The following is a 20,585-nucleotide window of genomic DNA, read 5'->3' on the forward strand; positions in this document are numbered from 1 at the left end:
TTAATGATCCTTTCAGTGGTGGTAGTTGACAGGCCAATGGCAGTCAGCATGGAGTCTCAAAAGGCTTTTAAATGCTACATTTCCTCCAAACTGATTAGATTTGATAGATTTAACTGATTTCTACTGCAGTACACTGTGCCTTGTCATGTCAGAAAATATATTTTTTCCATAGTATTTAAAAAGGCATTTTAACACATTTTAGTTTTACTAGCACCAACACGCTCTTTCATACAGGGATCTGACCTGTTGACTCATATTAGAATATTTAAATTTCAACATTTTACTTTAGGCATGTTCTCCATATTACACACTTTATTTTGGTCTATTGCTATTTGAGGTTAAATTATTCACCTTTATACTGCACATGGAAATTGTAAGTAGGGGAATAAAGTATGGCGTTCAAGTGAAAGGACAGTAAGACAGCTGTGATTTATATTTTTAATAGTTTGATTGACACCGTCATCAAACTGGTCACACAAACAAGATTTGAAATGTTTTATTTTAATAGAATTTCAGACAACCAACTATGTAAAATAAAAAAAAAGAAAGAAAACCAACAGCAAAAGTGAAATTTCATTCACAATTTTTTTTCCTTAAAAAAATATCAGCCTTTCCCCTTGTTCACAAACCGTTTCAAAACCTGGACAAACAGAAATAACATGATAGATTCCGAGAAGCTGGAAGGCCATCAACATTTGGTGGCAAATATAAATATAGTGGTTTGAACAGGGTCTCAAATAGTTCACATGGAAAGTGTGTACATACAGTTTACACGACAGTAGGACACTCGGCACGGCCTGTATCAATTTTTATTAATGTAGAAAACCAGGATCCTTATTTACTGATTTAAATCAATGTTTTTATGACAAGGAAATATGTACATTCAGCCAGCTCTAATAGTCTCTAGAATATGGCGTTTGTGTTGCCCCTTTGATCATGATTGTCTATTGAGGAGCATAATTGTGAGTGTATGTGTAGTCCGAGTAGTAATCCTGTACCCCACCCCTGCCTGCTGGGTAACCCCAAGGGTATGGTCCACCTCCAGTACCATCCCCCCGATCATGTCCTCGTCCTGGCCGAGGCCAAAGTCCTCCCGGTAGAACTCCTCTCCCTCGATAGCTCCCTAAAGAACCAGGACCCATACCACCCCGCATAGGCCCATGATCCATCTGTCCAGGGATGCCACCTATACTACCATAGCCCACACCACACATTGGATGTGGAGGCAGTTTAGGTCTGACTATTGAGCCCCCCCTGGTGGCCACTGTGGGAAGGCCCACAGAAGCTCCAATGTTGTTAACACAATTCACTGGAGTCCTGCCTCCCTGACTACCAGGGATGCTACCTGCAAGGGTCTCCCCAGTCTTAGGCAGCCCACTGGGGTCCACTGGGCCAGATGTGACCATACCCTGGCTGTTAGCAGTCTGACAAGTGCTGGCCCCTGCTGTCCCCCATAGACCCTCCCCAGGTCCACAGAGTGTCCTGTCGTGTTGCGTGGGGGTCCCGCTAGCATTTTTAGAAATGCCAGCCATGTAACCTGGCTGGGCTGAGTCATTATGGTCTGTGAAGGGGAGGGAGGTGGTGAGCGGAGAGTTCCCAGCAGCCCCAGCTCCTCCAGTGTCTGAGCCATATGTATGGCCTAGCCTCATAAGGTGAGGTGGAGGGGGAGGCTTGACTTCCAAGGGGAGCGAAGCCAGGTTGGCTAGAGGTCCTGCTGTGGCCATGACAGGGGGGGTTGGGAGTGTGCTAGAGGCTGTGGCTGGGACTGGGGGGCGGTATTCCTGTTCCTGGGTGCTGCTCAAGGTCAAGGTGCTGCAGGGTGAGGCAGGATAGGCCGGGGAGGCCGCATAGCTAGAAGAGCCCGTGTAAGATGACCACGAGGCTGAAGGACACAGGAAGCTCTGGTGGGGATTCACAGGAAAACCTCCCGGTGACAAGCTTCCAATGTCCGAAGAGCCTATTCCCATCTGGTTGGTGGCTTTGAACTGAGAGATGGCTGTTTTGAGAGCACTGTAGTCAGACAGCGTTGGCGTTCTCTCGGGGGTGGCCTGCTGGTCTGGGAGCGGAGGACGAAACTCCTCCATCTCTGGTGGAGGCGGCTGTGGAGGCTTCCCCTTCTCAACTGCCTGGTTCTGCTCTGAGGGATCCGACATGGTGGTTGGCTCACCATCATCAGAGTCTAATGACATGTCCTCCTCTTCCACACACTCATCATTCACTACTGGGAGAGCAGGAGAGGGCAGAGAGAGAGAAATGGAAAAGTGGAAAGGAAGATATTATCGAACAAATGTGTTACAGATGCATTAACAGCACCAAATGTGCTTTAAAAACTCCACTGGGCAGTGCAGACACCTTTAAATGGCAAGATAACTGTACAGAACAAAAAAGGCAATTTAGCAAAGCAATCACACTACAGCAAAATGACATGAAATCCTGAGTGTTCTGGTGTGTTAGTCCTGCTGTTGCTGCTACCGACCTGTAGAGGGCGGTGTTGGGAGCTCATTCTGACTGATTGAGCCAATCAGACTGTGGAAACCACTCATAACGTCATCAATGCTCCCTATTACTATTCCATTTCTGGAGTACTGTAGGAACATCTCAAATGGCCTCTCTGTTGAAAAAAACAAACAAAAAAGAAAACATCACAACATGCAAAATTCAGTTAACATTTTAAATAAGTTAAAGACAGTGGTCAAAACAATTGTAAATACTTATACTTTTTACTTATATATAATATAATTTATATAATTTATATAATTTAGCAGGTATAAAAGAAGATGCATCTATATCTGGTAGTTTTATGCTTAAATGTCAGAAGACTGGTGAAAAGATGTAGCCTAAGTGATAGTGATGAGAATGAAAATACCTGTGAGGAAGATAAGGTGCCGCTGCTGTGTGTGCTGAGCTTGGAGTTTGATCAGGCATTCTAGGTCTGGAGCCTGACGCGACTGGGTGTCACACTCGTGATAAGGGAGGAACTCCACCAAGTGCTTCTTCTGGTAGGCTGTAAGAAGGTTCAGCAGCCCCATGGCATTGGTGTTTAACCTTAAAGAGAACAGCAAAAGTAGACCCATACAGTGTCAAGATGTTTTATTCACAGCTCAAGTAGACCCATACAGTGTCAAGATGTTTTATTCACAGCTCCGGGCTGGCAAAAGACCATTTTGATTTAACTACTACTATTTTGTGTTAAGCTCCTACTCACTGACCTCCCGAGTTCTTTGAGCTTCTTCTGGGACTTGCAGTGCACTTTCCACTGCCAGGGGTGTTCAGGGGTGCTCTGCTCCTCCAAGAACTTCAGCAGCCCCTGCAAACGATCTGGGGAAAAAAACAAGCAACACCAGAATTAAGTATCGTCCAACTGATATTTCCACGAACTCCCACAGCTCCCAAAAAGGAAAGTAAAACTTACCTTGCGTGATAAGGTCAGGGTTGAGGACAAACTCATCAGACACCATGAAGCCTCCAGACACAAACAACTCATTATAAGTGTGGTTCTTGACATCGTCCAGAGTGTCCACTCCAGCGAAGCTCACTGAAGGCAACTTCTTCAAAGACACTAGAGCCGGGATCTGCAGGGTGAAAAAAATGACGTTTTTACAAATGTTCATATGTAGGAAAGCTTTTTTGCACACCTCTTTTGTCGGGCAGGTGCGTAGGATAAGATCAAAAGTAGCAGATCAAAATTTTTAGAGAAAATCCCGCACACCGACCATTACGCAAGCAATCATTTATTTAGAAGAAAAATACGTTTTGGTCTCAGACCTTCATCAGGAAAATGTTCATATAAAAATAAATGTAACATGTTTTCATGTTATAAAAGATTAAAAAAAGAGATATATATACATACATACACATACATATACACACACACACAATGCATATAACCCAGTCAAAATAATTAAACTCAGCTGCCAGATAAAAACAATACTCTGCAGCAGATGTATAAATTCAATTAGGATGCTATTATTTATGTTTGAACACTGTCACAGGGAGGCCGTGACTGACATAAAGGGAGTGACAGGAGGTGATCGTACCTTGTGCACATGTGCGGCGATGTCCTCGTTCTGAATGATGATGAGGAGCTTATCTAAACTGCAGCTGTTTTCCAGAAACGTCTGTGGGCTGCACTCGCTGTTGCCAAGACTTTTCAAGTACTCCTTTGTGACATACAACATGAGAGACGTAATTGTTAGAGACAGGCAGATGAATGTGTCTCTCTCTCTTACAGTTACAAATACTGACTGACTGACAGATACAGAAAGAGCTGAGCACTGAGACATGGCACACATAGTGACAAAGAGGAGATAGTGTAGCCTTTCACATTGCCACTGCCAATCTGAACTTACACTTGTGTATGCCTGTGCAATTCTCTACTGCAGAAAGCTCTTTGGCTCCAATAAAAAAAAGGTGATCTAAATTAAGTCTACAGATGAGGAATATGAAAAAAATGGATGTGAAAGTATGTTAAATCCAAAGTAATAATATCACAACTGATTTGATTAAATGATTCACAGAAAAGTATTAGTCAGCGATTTTGATAATCCAGTTGAGGTAGTTCATTTAATGGATCACCAGTTCCAGCTTCTTAAATGTGAGGAGTTTGTATTTAAATGCACTCTGAACATCTTTGAGCTTTTGAATGGACGAAACAACCAAGGCAGTCACAGAGGGTTCTGGGAACTTATGAGTGGCATTTTTCACTATTGTCTATTGACTAAATGATTAATTGTGCAAAACTATCCCAAAGATGAATTAATAACGTGAATTATTTTATTTTCTATTGCTTTCAAAACTACATTGAGACCTATTGTACCTTGATCTCCTTGCAGACAGTGCTCTCCTCCCCCTCGTCCCCGGAGTAGATGTAGAATTTGACCGTGTTCTTGGTCACGTCCTTAAAGATCTCCACCAGGCTGCTGAAAACCTCCGGCTTCAGCTGACCAATGAGGCTGCCGGCCAGCAAGCCGGACCCACTTCCAGGAGCAGGTCCTGGGTTTTGGGACTTGGCCTCTGGAGAGTCTGGTGTGACTTGAGAGGGAGAATAGACCTCTACCCCTAACTCTGCTGATGAGCCTTCCATTTTAGGCCTAGTGGATGCCGTCCCTTTGACAGTGACCATTTTACCACTCTGAGACGAGGTGGTGCTCTTTGACAGGGAGGGGTCCGCTTTAGTTTTGGAAGTCTGCATGGGGGTGGGGGGTGGTGTTGTAAGATCAGATGTTGTCACTGGGGGAGGTGGAGGAGTGCCCTTGGAGGGAGCAGGTGGGGCTGGGATCAACGTGTCCATCTTATCACACAGTGCTTTGATATGCCCCTGAATGGGGACAGGGGAGACGTAGGGTGTAACAAAGTCTGAGAAGCAGCTGTTGGGTAGCCAGCAGTGGTGTGGAGGCAACCGTGTGGGTAGCAGCGAGGAGTAGCAGATGTGGTGAGTCTGCATAATGTTTTTGATGTCAGAGGTGAGACTGTGAATTTCCTGGTTGAGTATGGTGTCCAGGCTGATGGAGGGCCTGAAGGGAACTTCCTCTACAACTGGTACCGTGGCTGGTGCAGCCGCCTTTTTTACTTCCACGGCTGCAGGCGTCTTCGGCTCTGGGTAGCCGTCTGCCACCGTCACGGCCTCTGGCTCTGGCTCGGGCTTTGGCTCAGGAAAAGGCTGTACTTTGTCTGGAGGAAAGAAGACAGGAAACTTTGTCACGGGGATGCCTTTGTTAAACAGATCTAAATATGCCTACAACAGAGAGGTCTGTGTGAACTGACTGCGTTGAGGTACCTTCATTGGCGGGGTTAACCCAGGTGGGGTTGTCTGAAGTGTAAGCTTGCTCAGCTGGGGAACCTGCGCTAAATGGACTACCTGGGCTACAGTCCATGTCCTCCTAAACAGAGAAAACACCAGTAGTTAATTTTTTTTTTAATCTACAAATGCGTTTTATTCATGATAAAATATTACAAAATAACAATCATCTACAACATCTCACCTCTGTGTAGTTTGTTTGAAATGCGGGTTCATTTTGTTTTTTCGGATCTGGTTCAGGGCAGGCAGGTTCCCCGCTTCCTGCACCTGTCGATGGCTCACCGTGGTTTGGCTGCACAGACATTGAGCCCTGAGCCACGGCTTTGTTGAGAGTAGCCAGGAGGATCTTGAGAAGGCGCTGGGTTTCGTTGACTGAGGAACTGGTGTTCCCATGAGCCCTCAGGTCAGTGTCATAGATGCCCATGCTTTCCATCACTGCTGTCAGATTGTCGCTCTGTCCACCCTCATCTCCGATCTCATCTGCTTGGGCTCCTGGCAACATAACACGCAATTAATGAATTAGAGGCATATGCTACATTTGGTATATTAGTCAACAAGAATATCCTGAGCTCTTTTATACCAAACATTTGATGTGCATTATATAGGGAATGTAAAGAAGGATATGTGTTAGAGATGCACTGATTGACCGGCCGGTGAACCGGATTTTCATGTGATCAGCCATGACCAGCGACAGGCAGGTCAGTCTGACATGTCGATTTTATGCCGGTCAAATGCAATCGGGCGCTGCATGATTAACATCGCGCAACATCAGCGCACCGCTTCTCAATCAGCTGTTTATGAAATGTTATAAAGTCGTAATTATACACGGCTCTGCAGAGCAGTCTGCTCTACTGATCTCAGGTGAACAGTCAGCCGCTCTCTCTCCCCTCTGAGGCTGGAGAACTGGAACATGAAAACCGCACTCACACGGGTCCCGTGAAATATGACAGCGTTGGGCATACTGACTTTGATGAATTTACTGTTAATCAGACCTCAGATGAAGAAGCTAACGTTAGCGAATGCTGAGGTGACGGTCCGTCTGCCTCGGACACCCGGCTGCATTTAAAAAAAAAAAAGACGCTGTATTCCTCCGATACACTTTAACGTTACAGTTTAAAACGCTTTCCATGTTAGTGGGGATGCATACCGGTCAAAACAACATAAAAAACATAGTAATCTTCCCCCAGCATTTAGTTTGTTGCTAAACGGTGTGTAAAATAAGCGGTGACGTTTTGATGTTTTCAGGTAACGTTACTCTTGACGTTTAAACAGCCCTGTGTGTGTGTTTTGAGAAATATCTTTATACTGCAAGGATAGATAGATTTAATTGTGATTAATCACTGAATTTCTATAGTTAATCGCATGTTTTATCACATGATTAAAAAGCAATTCTTACCAGTGTATCTTGATTGGGAATCAAATGAATGCAAGAAAAGTTACTTTATGGACTTGCCTTTAAGATTTGTATTTTTATTACTTATTTACTGTAAACAAAAGAAAAATGTGTGAATCTGTCATTATTGCACAATTCATTCAAGTACCTAACCAAAAAACCCTATCCTTACCAGTAGGGTTGGGTATCGTTTGGGTTTTTTCCGATACCGGTGCTAAAGCGTTACTTTTAAAACTTTTTTGTTTATTTAAGGCCATGGTCAAAATAAAGATTTAATAATAATGCAATAACTATAACAATAACTTATTTCACCAGTAAATTGCTGTTGAACGACAAAAACAACCACCAGATGGGAAAAGGGTATTTTACCATAACTCTGAATGCACCACGAGGCTACCTGTTTTAAGTGAGCGAGTCTGTGTTGTTTAATTCCGACAACGGCAGCTGCAGAGCAGACTGTTACGTCCCGGTGTTCGAATCCTCTACAGTCACACTTTAAACTGTTAAACGTTAGCTGTCAGCATTTTAACTGTATTTAATCCAGCTGCTAGCTAAAGGTAGGCTAACGTTACCTGCTGTCAGGTGTAGTGTAAAGTCAGGCACCGAAATGAGGCACCGAAATTTTTGTTCTTATTCTGTCTCGTTACTACCGCGTTTGGTACCCAACCATACTTACCAGAGTCAATATAGTGTGCAGTAACTTCTAAATAATTTTAATTACTCACTGACGTCCAGTGATCAGTGATGGTTAATGAGACAGCGTTTGCACTTTGGTTTCAATAACAGGTCGACGAGTAGCACTCTCCAAAATAGTGCTTTGCCTGAGCCCACTAGCATCAACCTGAGTCTATGGATTAACTTACTAACTGGACTATGCTTAGCTCGTAGGTGGTAGCTCAAGCTTGACGCGCTTCGGTGATACTTTTAAATTGGCTTTACAGAACGTGGATGTGGCTTTCGACTTGTCTACGAGACGTCCAGGAGTTTCAGAAAATGAAAAGCCCCATTCAGAATTATGTTGCTGCTTTCTCCATCATGCCTGCAGCAGTAGGATGTGTTAAGAGTAAGTATGACAGCTTGATGATAAGTAAAGGTGCGGCAAAGGGTCAAAATAGCAGCCTGTTAGGCACGACGCGAAGCCGAGTGAAGTGAAAGTAAATTAATAAATGGTGGCATGCGATGTAAAGTGGTTAGAAAATATGAAATCGGTATCGGCTGGTCAAACTCAATGAAAAATCGGCCTAGAAAATTGTAATCCGTGCATCTCTGATATGTATTACTGCATTTTTTTCTTTTCTTATTTTTATTTAAGTTAAAATTATCTAAGGTGGAGACTGAAACTACCTCAATTGCAGGTTTTACTGCACTTAACTCTCTACAATTGTGGTAGCAGTTGATACACTGGCACAGAAAATGCATGCATCTCGACATCTGAAAATGTTAACAATCTAAAGTAATTTCATTTGTAAGCCAATAACCTGTCTGTGTGTTAATATGGGGCCACAATGGGCAGCAGTGTTTTATTTTTAATACATTCTGCAATACAATTACCGAGAACTAATCAGACGGTGTTGTGAAACTAATATAATATTCATTCTTTCAGAGGAATTACCTTGGGAAGCCGTAGGTGGAAACAAATTACAAATTAAATTACACAATTTAAAAACCAAGCTACATAGACAGCTACAGCCCTCCTCACCTCTACTGGGTTCCCCGTTGCTCAGTGGATCTGTGCGTTGGTGTTTGTTCGTGCCCCCCCCTTCTTCTCCCTCAAACTTCCTCTTCAGACTGTTGACGTCCCAAGCCCCATCCTCTTCCCTTTCCTTCCCAGGATCCTTCACTAGGGCTTTCTTATGAAGTTGGATCAGCTTAAGCAACTGTTTCATCTTGTCTTTATCATACTCATTCTGGGACAGCCGCAACCTCTGAGGGGGTTGAGACTGGGACTCAATATTTGACGTGTGCTGCAACTGGGCCCCGTTAGAATGGGCCAACCCTTGCCTCCGCCTGCCGCTCTCTGAGGGTGGCTTCTCCTGTGCTGGCCTCTCTGGAGGCGGCCTCTCCTGGGGCAGCCTTTCTGCAGGTCTCTCTGCTCTGTCAGAGCCCCTGTCTGAGCCACCCCAGTCAGAAACAGGGCTGTATTCCACTGGGGCTGGAGCAGGTGTGGGTGTGGGTAGGGGTAGAGGTATGGGTAGGGGTAAGGGTGTGGGGTTCCGTATTCTTTCAATGATGTCCTTCGTCTTGTTCAGAGGTAAAATGTAATTGACAGGGCTGTTGACGTAAGAACGTAGCACGGCATCCATGTTAAATTTGGGTCTGGGCACTGCGAGCGGGTTGATCCTATCGTCCACGTTATGTTTGTAGTCGGGCAGAATGAACGGCCGCACCGTGCCTGAATCCATACGAGTTAGGTAATCAGAGGCCTGGCGCTCCACTCCAGAGCTGAGGTCCTTGCCTGGGTTGTGGCGCAACTTGAACAGCGAGTAGTGCAGAGCAGGGATGAAGGGATCCATGGAGGACAGGATAGCAGGCTGGGGCTCTGTCGTCAGTGTCTCTGGCTCGAACAATCTGGATGCTACGATGGAGGAAACATGTTAGTGTCGTGTAAAAGATGCCAGATGCACTATTAAAGTCTTAAAAGCAGGGACGTCAGTAGGATTTAAAGACAAGGTGCTTAGCCCCCAGGGTATTTGTAACTTGGGTTTGCAAAATCTTTGCACTCACATCTTTTGTTACTGTATTAGAGCTACACTTATGTCAACACCCAGTCAAGAATCCAAGATGTTAACAAGTAAAAAGTGGCAGACATATCCTTTTCTTCCATTTATACTTGGTTAAGCAAAAGTTACTGTAATGTTAGCTTTTAGACACATCAAAGCTGCACGGGGGAATTTACTTAGGCCAGACTTTGCTCCTGGGGAGTTCTTTTGTAAGCAATGACTTAAATGCTATCTGTCTGCTCATGTACATGTGTGATAAAGTAATACTATATCTAATTCCTCTCTCTATAAGATAAGTTGTCCAAAGAATGCCATTTAGTTACACTAATTACTGTAACTGCGCTGTGGATTAGTTCAATCAGAGCGTCATTTCACTGTGTAGTTTGGCTTGCATACAGTTATAACCCAAGAACCAGAATGTTAAGGCCTGCATTTAGGCAACATCTACATATTTATTTAATGTATCACAGCCAAAGAATGCAGAAAGTTAAGTTGGTCAGAATATAGCTAGCATATATAATTAAATATTTTTGTTTAGGCTATGCCTTAGTGCATAGACCTGCCAACAAATGCTTATTGTTAGAAGAAAACAAAACACCCCACATTTCCTTAGACCTGTAGACCACTACTGACCTCAATCACGCCAGCTCCCTCAGAATCAACTGCCCTGCTAATCTCCTGCTTCTCTTTCTCTCTGCTAAAATATCTTCCAATATCCATCTGCTCAATGAATTGAAGGATACAGCGGTACAATAGCATTAACAAGGACCCTATGGCATTTAGTTTTCAGTGACAACAACTAAAAAGATTAAAAAAAGTTCACTGCAAACATGGAGATGCGGTGTATAAGTACAACACGGCCACGACTCAAATGATGTAGCCTACCACTAAACAAAGTGCATCCGACCCTGGTCAATATCGGTGGCGGCCGGGGTGCATCCTGCTCTCAGTCTCAACCTAGCATAAACTCGGCGTTAGCACGGACGAGCTGCGATGCACAACGAGTAGAGAAAATTACCCAAGGGATCTCCAAGTTCATTGACATGGATATTGGAACCAGCATATCACATTTCGTCACGGCGTACCACTACAGAGCTGATAAGAAGCATAAACTCTTACACGTTTGCAAGACAGGCAAAGAAATGGCTTTTGTCAAATCAAATTTGTACCCACATGTGACCGGATATATGTATGTATTTGTATGTATGTGTGGGTGTAAGTGTGTGTTCTGAGGTCTATAAGAGTAGATCTGAGTACATGAAAGGTGTGAATATGACCTTTTTTATATTTTATTTATTTGGTCAATGTAAATCTCACTATTCATGTATGTATGATGTATTATGTATTTTAGTTAAGATCAGCCTGCCCAGGGACTACATGTGAAAATTAGCTCTTGAGCTAAAACCTGGTACTATGCATCTCTCCCCTTGAGGTTAATGTTTATTGTACGCTGTCCCTGTTTCTCTAAATAAATAAACTAAACTAAACTAAACCAGACTGGTAGAAACTCACTACGAAGAACGGAATAAGTGCATCCCGGCAACGCGGGTGTTTTCGGCGGCTGGACTGACGGTCACCAGGTAGCGGTCGCGTCTGACCCCACATCATGACAACATGCTTATCTTTCTCAACACAAATCAGTAGACTGGTGCAGAAGTTGTATGTGAGTTAGCCTACTGGTTATTTTTTATTAGGCTTTGTCCGTGCCTTGGATAGTTTTGAGTTACATTTTGACAAAACCTGTCAGATCTAAGTATTATTATGTTTTTGGTTATTATTTAACATGATTCTTTTTATTTATGATTTTGGAACAAACGAGGCAGCTGCAGGTTCTGCTGCTTCAGAGCACCGCATATATCTATAATCTATATCTATAACCTCCAGTTTAACTGCCACAAGTTGTTGTTCTTGTAATTAAGATCTCATCGAGGAAAAACACGCTGTATTTGTTTATTTTCATTGCATTTTTAATTTATAAAAAGTTAAATAAATAATGAATTTTAATATAAATATATTAATGATTAAATCAATAGTCAATCGTTAATTCTCCCGACGATCAACTAAGAACATTTAATCAAATGCCCATCCCTAACAACAACATTCTATGGGGACTGATATTGTTTTAGAATACTATAGAGATAGGCTATATTATCTCATTATCATTGGCATATTATTGTTTTCCATAGTAAACCAAAATATCCCCTTTCCTTTACCTCAAGAAAACGTAGCTAAAGGTAAGCAGGTCATTAAAAACAACTTACAATTCCACTCTGCATCACTCACTACATGTAATCAATCTTCCTTCACCATTCATCTGCGTGTGTATCGGGGCAATAGCGAGTTCAGACCAAAGAGTAGCGACGAGACGAGATGAATCCTCCAGTTACTTGCAACGCTCTGAAAGCTGCCAGTTCGCGGTGCATCATCTTGATAGCACAACTACTCTTTGTACTTGTGTCTAACTATTTTGTAGCTGGATATATATCATTTGTTGCGTCGAAATATGAATGGGGATACGCAGGGGTTAAATTGGGCTGGGGCTCTCCGGGGCTCATAAGCCTGCTCGTTTGTCCGGATGTGCCTGCTTGCAGTCTAAATATGTCACATACAATTTGATGAAAGTGATGCTTTTGAAAATATGATATTTCTGACAGTAAATGAAAGATTTTTGAAATGGCATGTCTATTTTGTCTCAGCGGAGCCGAGACGAGAACAATAAGAACACGGCAACAACCTGCCCGGAACTGCAGACAATTCACCACTGTGGGTCAACAATATAACGCCAAAGTGTCTACGTCGGTAGGATTAACAGGTAAAATGCCTTCTCCAAAATCTAAAAAACCCTGTTCGCAGCGGTGGCAGCCCGGTGCTCGGAAGCTCCAACGGCCGCTACGAGTTCATGTCGCTGACCTAGCCGTTGAACCGGTCCACGCTGTCGCATCTCCTCCAGCAGCAGGGTTCGACAACTCTGTTTAATATACTATTTTTTTTTTTTTTTTTTTTTTTTTTTTTTTTTTTTTTTTTTTTTAAAAAGGAGGAGAGTTCAGTAGGTAGATGTGAGAAAGATATTTTTTGTATCCAAACATTCTCTGCTTGCTAATAAAACGTTCCAGTTGGGAACTTTGTGCAGATTCTGCCACTGGGTCAGAAAAAAATTGATGGATACAGAGTGAATAATACTTACAGTACTTGACAACCATCCTTGACTCCTGAAAGATGAATAATGCCTGCAGGTTCTTCTCAACACGCCCCCGTCGCTCTAGAAAACAAACAGTTGTTTTTTTTTTAAAGTTGAAACCTCACTAGAGGCAACAAGTAGGTTTTTAACTGACACGACAGAGAATTATGAGAGGAGAGTAAAAGCTTTTTGGCACCTTTGGACTCAATCATCTGTGCTGAGGACAGCAGGAAGAGAAAGCCCCTGTCAAACAAGGACTTCACCAGCACCTGAACAAGGAGGGGATACATTGCAGTCAAAAGCACTGGGGTGTATCATTATCAGATAATGTGAGCAATCATAATACCAGTCTGTTGCTGGGTAGTCTCGCATTGCTAGACCTATCTCCACAGCGCTGTGGAGTAAGGTCTGGCTACACCACACATACATTCTGGGATAGGAGAAGAAAAAAAAACGCTCTGGGTCGTTTGCATTTCTTTAAACCAATCACAATCGTCTTGGGCGGCGCTAAGCTTCGGACGCAGCGCTGTGGCTCTGCTAAATGGTTTCGGGAAGGAACTTGTTTTGGTGGAACATTTGCACCCGCATAAGAAAACGCCACATAAAAAGGAACACGCCAACTTATTGGGAATTTAGCTTATTCACCGTAACCCCCAGAGTTAGACAAGTCGATACATACCCTTCTCATCTCCGTGCGTGCTGTAACGCTGTCTGACGGCTCCAGCATTAGCTTAGCCTAGCACAGATCCTGCAGGTAACTGGTTCCAACTAGCCTACTGCTCCGAATTGTGACAAAAGTGACAAAATAACGGCAACATGTTTCTATTTACATGTTGTGATTTGTATAGTCACAGCTTTTATAAAAAACAACGTAACATGAGACACAGCCGTCTTCTGACAGTAAACAAACCGGGAACTATATTCTCAGACAGGCTTGCTGCGAGCATATCACTCCGCCCAAGTACTATATTCTTCTGCCTGAGAATATAGTTCCCGGTTTGTTTACAGTTAGAAGATGGCTGTGTCTCATGTTACGTTGTTTTTTGTACACGCTGTGACTCTATCAATCACAACATGTAAATAGGAACATGTTGCCGTTATTTTGTCACTTATTCGGAGCAGTAGGATTACTGGAACCATTCACCTGCATGTTCTGTGCTGGCCTGATGCCGCTGGAGCCGTCAGACAGCGTTACAGCACGCACGGAGATGAGAAGGGTATGTATGGACTTGTCTAACTCTGGGGGTTACGGTGAATAAGCTAAATTCCCAATAAGTCGGCGTGTTCCTTTAACTGAAGTTAAATAAGCTGGATAGATGGTTAAACGTAATTTGCTCTGTACTTTGTCCACAGCAATACCCACCAATCACTCCCAAAAAATGTCCCAGTTAGATAGTTAATGCGGTAAAACATATTCTTTGTAAATCTTTACAATTATTCCCCGAAAGAACCAAGCAGGCCTGCCTTGTTGCACGATCCAAATATGCTTCAAAACTTGCCATTTTCAGCGTGTAGCTTGCTAACTCGAAGAGGGACATCCGGTGCGTGATGTCAGGCATTTATCACGGAAATGCACTTCTGTTGATCCAGACCAGTTGCTGGGCAGAGTTGAATTTATTCCTGTCTACACTGGTACTACAGATTTATTAGTTTTTTTGATAATTACTATAATAATGAAATGAAAGCAGCATGAGAGACGTTCTCTCCACATTATTTACTTGTTAAGAGGAAAAAGAACTGTCAACATCAAATAATGATGCTAAAAGCAACACTGTGCAACAAATGCCTTTGTGGATTTTCATGCAGGAGAACCTGGTAGGGAACAGCTACGGGGTGACTCACCATCCTGTCCCTCTCCAGTTTGTTGACCAGCGCTGCCAAGCTGCCACTGGTTGGTTTGCCTTTACCCTCCACCACCTCAAACAGGCTGCAGGACATCCCACATTTCATCACTGCGGACAAAGAAAGCTCAGTTTTATCTCAAATAATACAAACTTTAGTTACAATAATATCAAAGGATTTGGTAAAGTAGCTGTTTCTGTAATACACGATGCATCTTATGGATTTAGAATAGCTATATAAATTGAATTTCAAATAATGCATGACCTCCTACATCTGCAAGGCATTTTCTATCATTTAATTATGAGGTATACACGTGAGGTCCGGACTGACCTTCCCGTGATGCGCTGTAGGTGTCCCAAGAAAAGAGCACAGAGGGAATCTTTCTTTTCACCTGATCCAGCTGCATGCCTCGACTCACCTCTAGCTTCTCAGGCCTTCAGGGAAGCAGATGAAGATGTATCAAAGAGCAAATCATAACAAGTTCCAGAAAAAAACAACTGTACAACTTTGCACATGTGAATTCTAACTTCCTCTTTGCAGTGTTAAAGGTAAGCCCATTAAAGTGTAAAATGATTAACAGCGGACATTTTAGTAGCACTGTGGAGGTTTTCTAGAGATACAGAGAATTATATGATGATAATATGACTAAACGTTTACTCACAGTTTGAAAGGGAGGTATGGGCGCGAGGAGGATCGTAAACAGATTGGGAATAACTCCAGGCCCTTGTTCACTAGTGGACCACTCCACACAGTGTAGCAGCTCTTCCCTGCAACGGCATCAGCAGATACAAAGAGAAAGCAGAGTGGATAACGTTTCATAACTGCTGGTTTGTCACCGGAAAGGCACATTTTACACTGGTTGTTGAATCTAAATTTGGGATATTTTTTTTTTTTTGGGGGGGAGGTCGGTGCATCACTTAAAATGCAGTCTTCTGTAACCGAAAAGCAGTGTGTACACCAATCAAAATGTTAAAAGTTACATCTTGGGTAGCAGGGTGTTTCCCACTCCTGGTGTGAAATATATAATATACTACACATAGAGGCTTATTTGTTTCATTAAACGTTTATCAAATAGAAAAAAGAAAATGTTTTACCTCGGCTTCCTTCAGGGGAAATAGTGTTAAACCTGGGAAGAGGGAGAAAAAAAGCCTGTTAACACACAACACTGGGCAAACCTCTCCAACCACCTGAAGATACTTGCTGAGTTTCACTATTTCCTGCAGGAATATGTACCTGTGTGAAGTCATAGGAGAGGCCGCAGCCTCCTTGCCTTTGTACTTGAAGGAAAGCACAGCATAGGGGCACACATGCCTGGGCCGTGCTTTGATCTCATCAAATGCAAACTCAAAAAAATATTGCTAAAAGACAACGAGAAAGACACATTAAAAATGTACAAATTCTGTCCAAGAAATAAATGTAAAGCATTACTTTGATGACACAATATATACAGCATGTGAATGAAAAAGAACCCATGTTTACCTGTGTGAGCTCAAAAGCCCTGTAAGACAGCAAAGACGTAACCCTATTGCCACTTTTGGACAAGTGGCAATCAACCTTGGTAGAAGGTTCCAAAGCATTCTTAGGTATGTTGTCATGAATGTGCTTTATTCGGCCCTGAGAGACAAAACATGCATGTGAGCTAAAAGGTCCAACAATCATTAGAAGATCTGTTAACATCACAAAATGAAAACAGAGTTCTAGCCATACCCTCATAACTTTAAAAACGATCATGTCTCCAGATGAGCCCACTTCAAAGGGATTGATTTGTAACAGATCAGAATATTTGGAAACATAAACACCTACAATGACAAAGGAACTGAATTAGAGGAAAAGCATCATGACCATGCTCCATCAAAAATGCATTTAAGCATCATATTTATACCTAAAAAAAAAGAAAATCAAACCTTAAGAACCATGTCAATGATTTTTTATTTTGAGAAAAAGACAAAACATTCATTCCGTAAGTGAGTAGCCAGTTGTGAACCAGTATTTAAGTGATATATTGTTAACATATATCAGAACCATTCCCAGCTGTTGATGACATGTATCAGCTATCTACAGTTGTAGGTTTATCGGGTAAATGCTAACATCCTCAGATGCTGCTAATCAATCAGTTTACAATTAAATCCATCAAAAGAAACTAATTAGGCTGGGATCCCTCAAAACAATATCATGAGAGCAGTAACCCAAAAACCATCATTCCATCTACAACAATACAGTCTCCTTTCGAAGCAACAGCAACATGCCAGAGACCAACTTACCCATTGATGGATTTCCTAGTGTAGTAATACGGGAGTGCCCAACCGACAGACCCTTTTCACAGATCCACAGGAGCTAACCATACAAGAGAACATACAAAGCTCAGAAGCATGTTAAAAGAACAACCATCATGCTTTATAACTTGTCCATAATCAATAATACCTTTGATTTGTCTGGAAAAAGGAAGCAGTACGACTCAGTCAGTTCTTGTTCTGTCCTCCCCTCCTGCTTCATCTCTCTCCGCTTCTCGATGAACTGGCACAAAAAAAAAGAAGAAAAAAAAAGGTAGCAGACAGAAAATTAAATACAGCAGTCTGAACCGCAAAAACTCCTACAGTACATACACAGCAGTGCTGGTCAACAAACATCCTACCAGATGCATACTTTTGCTTTTTGAATAAATATTGAAACAAAGAAAGTGAGTGGAGTGACTGGTCTTAAAACACAATCGTTGTACCGGAATGGTAGAAGAAGCCCGGCACTGATCTATATTAGAACCGTGATCTAAGCTAGCTTCACTTGGTTACAAATGTGCAAAGTAACTTAAAGGAACACATTAAACTGCCTCTTTGAGATGATGATGACATTGTGTGACACTGGTGCAGGAAGACAATGACCAACCTCCTTCTCCAGCAGCTCATTGTGAATGAGCCTGGCCTTGCAGTAGGAGAAGGTTGCTCGGGATGATGAGTCTAGGTAAAACGAGGAGACAATCTTCACAAGGTCCTCAAACTCCCGGCTGTCGGGAGACAGAAACTGGTACAGGCCTGCACACAGAGAGGTGAATCAGTGGATTAGCATATAGCATTGCTGCATAGACCTGTGTGCATTTGCAGAGGGTCAGTACAAAAAGTAGCATAGTATACCAAGTCAAACCACAGAAGACAGCAACATCAAACTATTACCCTCTTCTCTCATTTCTAGTAGGGGTGGGAAAAAAAATAAATCGATACAGCATAGTATTGCAATATTTTCCGTGGCAATACTGTATCAATACACAGAAGCCAAGTATCGATTTGTTATTATATATATATATTATATAAAATTGAAGTGAGATGAGCAAACAGAGAAATGTATCTTTTTAGATAAAACAGATGTTGACAAAGTTTTCTTTTGGGGACATAATTTGAAATTGGGAAAAATTTGAAGTTGGAGAAAAGGTCATAAATTGCAATATATCACAGAATATTGCAATATCTTTAAAATCGCAATAATATTGTATCGTGACATAAGTATTGTGATGATATTGTATCGTGAGGCCTCCGCTGATTCCCACCCCTAATTTCTAGGGTCATATGGCATGAATATATCAAGCCTAAAATATGTTTCTTTCTTACACGAGAAGACCCTTTCATACACATGACCTGTGTTTTGACTTCAGCGCAATATCAAAGTCACATGTTCCAATATATAATACATTAGGTACAATAGGAAGCAATGTGCATGCAGACAAGACACTCTTTGTGTACGTTTAGTACAGCTCAGTGGGGTTGCAATGAGCCAGCAGCATCCTATGCTGAAGCTTTGCCTCATGTGCCTAAAGGAAGCTCATCACAACAGGTTACTGAAATGTCAATAACACTAACTAGGAATCCCTGACATCAACAAATCCCTGTACAGATGATCCAGCCTTGCAACTGTCTTTGTTTACATAAGGTTTATTTTGTCAAGCCACGTAAAGAAGTGAAACCATCACTAGCTGATTACTGGATGGAGAATAATAAACATCAAGCTGTCGAATAACACAAGTAGTAAACATCTCTCATTTGAGGCAAAAGGACTTAAGACAGGTAAACGGAGTGCACACACAGCCATGTCTGTCTCACAGTTGTTAACTTTCCAACTTGGGCAGTAAGACATTGTATACATTACATACGTGCAACCTGCTGATTTGACCGGATACTGCAAACACGGCTGCTTAATAGGAGGCACAAAATGTGAAGTCCAGTAAACTTCAGCTCGACTTTGCGTATATGCAAATAACTGATGTATGACAGCAAGGTTTGTAACAACCACTTTGCTAAGGTTACGAAGAACTGCATTGGAGATGATGGGGCCAGTGTCGTTGTGTTGTACTCTGAGGAGTATGGAGGTGAGGTGTTAGAGGGATGCTCTGATATACCAGTGTCATCAAGCTGGGACAAGGGTTGGGCAGCCCTAAGATTTCATTAAAAGTATCCTGGTACGTTACTGTGAAAATATTTTTTGAAATAGACAGGTGGGGTGAATAAATACATGCCCTTCACTGAGGTCAATGAGACACCCACATGTTGTCAAGTGATGGCTGCAACACACTCATGACACCAGCAGCATTAACTCAATCACGACTGTGGTCGTTCCATGAAAAGGTGAAGAAGCCAAACAAGGTGGGCATTCACATGGCCAGTCCTCAAAGTGTTGCTTTCAGGCGCCTGTACAGGAACGTAACGTTAGCTGCTTGCTGCTCTCTGGTAACTTGGGATACCTGGGGTGGACTAAAGTTACCAAATCTATGTCTGCAAAAACTCGCGCTACGTTAGTCCGGACTATCCGTGTGCTTAAATAGTATGACGCTGGTTTCATCTTAACCTAAATGTCGGTGAACATTTTGTCAAACTCGTTAAACTAGCGAGGCTAGCCAGCTAGCTAGTTAGCAAGGCTAGCAACATGCAGCAGCAGAATTATGAAAGACAGGACAGGGTCTGTTCAAAATAGCAGCGACATGGCACCACCTTTCCGTTCTCTTATCTTCCTCGGGATTTGAAAATTTCTCCGTGGCAGCTCTTCGCTCGGTCTCTGGCCTTGCAAGGGAGAACTGCTAAAGCTCCGGGCATCTGCCTGCGCGCTCCTCCGCCGCTCATGGGCTTCTTGTTCGGGCATTACCCTGTCTCCACATCCAGGCCGATCGCCATTTTGGTTGGCTGTGGCCGAGGTGGCGGCTGAATTCTTCAGGGGTTCGCCACCCTCCGGGTGTAGATCGTCCGTCTCGGTACATTCTGAGTCCCTTTTCCCCACCGCGTTGGGGTTCAGGGCCATTTTCAGGCACCGTGCACGTATAACGGGCAATGTAGATCTAAAAATTACGGCGCCGCTTCACTCACACACACTCTCCTCCTCATCCAGCCTCCGCCATTGTGAAAATGACGTACACGTTCTTCTCCACCACTGCAAAACGCTGCCGTCACTATGTTTACATACGAGAAGATCCACGCCACCGAGCGGCGGATGGATGCACTGTGAGACGTGTGTAGTGGTGGATGAATATACAATGAGAATAAGATGTAGCATGCAGCCACATATGTAAAATCCTGCTATGAAGCTATGAATAAATGACCTGTGTGACACACGTAGGCCTACCCCACACACTGAGATGGATGGATGACAACTGACATACCGGTATACACACACTCAGATATA

The 20,585-nt window shown here is 42.8% G+C and overlaps 1 protein-coding gene across 3 annotated transcripts; it reads right to left on the minus strand.

Moving 5' to 3' along the window:
* Nucleotides 1–481: 481 nt before the first annotated feature.
* Nucleotides 482–20,549, minus strand: tasorb (transcription activation suppressor b). Of its 3 annotated transcripts, none has more exons than XM_028582239.1 (23): nucleotides 20,270–20,549; nucleotides 17,811–17,956; nucleotides 17,352–17,444; nucleotides 17,192–17,264; nucleotides 16,638–16,729; nucleotides 16,410–16,544; nucleotides 16,164–16,288; nucleotides 16,025–16,056; nucleotides 15,592–15,697; nucleotides 15,261–15,364; nucleotides 14,931–15,040; nucleotides 13,285–13,357; nucleotides 13,095–13,169; nucleotides 8,890–9,765; nucleotides 5,982–6,289; nucleotides 5,777–5,879; nucleotides 4,817–5,670; nucleotides 4,038–4,160; nucleotides 3,413–3,572; nucleotides 3,210–3,318; nucleotides 2,867–3,045; nucleotides 2,477–2,611; nucleotides 482–2,221 (listed from the first exon to the last, which is right to left on the minus strand). In XM_028582239.1, exons 1-23 carry the CDS (start codon nucleotides 20,454–20,456, stop codon nucleotides 945–947), a joined length of 5,475 nt encoding a protein of 1,824 aa, XP_028438040.1. In that variant the 5' UTR covers nucleotides 20,457–20,549; the 3' UTR covers nucleotides 482–944. The 3 variants fall into 3 exon arrangements, with proteins under 3 accessions (XP_028438040.1, XP_028438039.1, XP_028438038.1); XM_028582238.1 differs by having other exon boundaries at nucleotides 482–2,218; nucleotides 19,901–20,358; XM_028582237.1 differs by having other exon boundaries at nucleotides 19,901–20,358.
* Between the last annotated feature and the right edge of the window lie 36 nt (nucleotides 20,550–20,585).

Source organism: Perca flavescens, chromosome 7 (genome assembly GCF_004354835.1).
Source record: "Perca flavescens isolate YP-PL-M2 chromosome 7, PFLA_1.0, whole genome shotgun sequence".
NCBI classification, from domain to species: domain Eukaryota; kingdom Metazoa; phylum Chordata; class Actinopteri; order Perciformes; family Percidae; genus Perca; species Perca flavescens.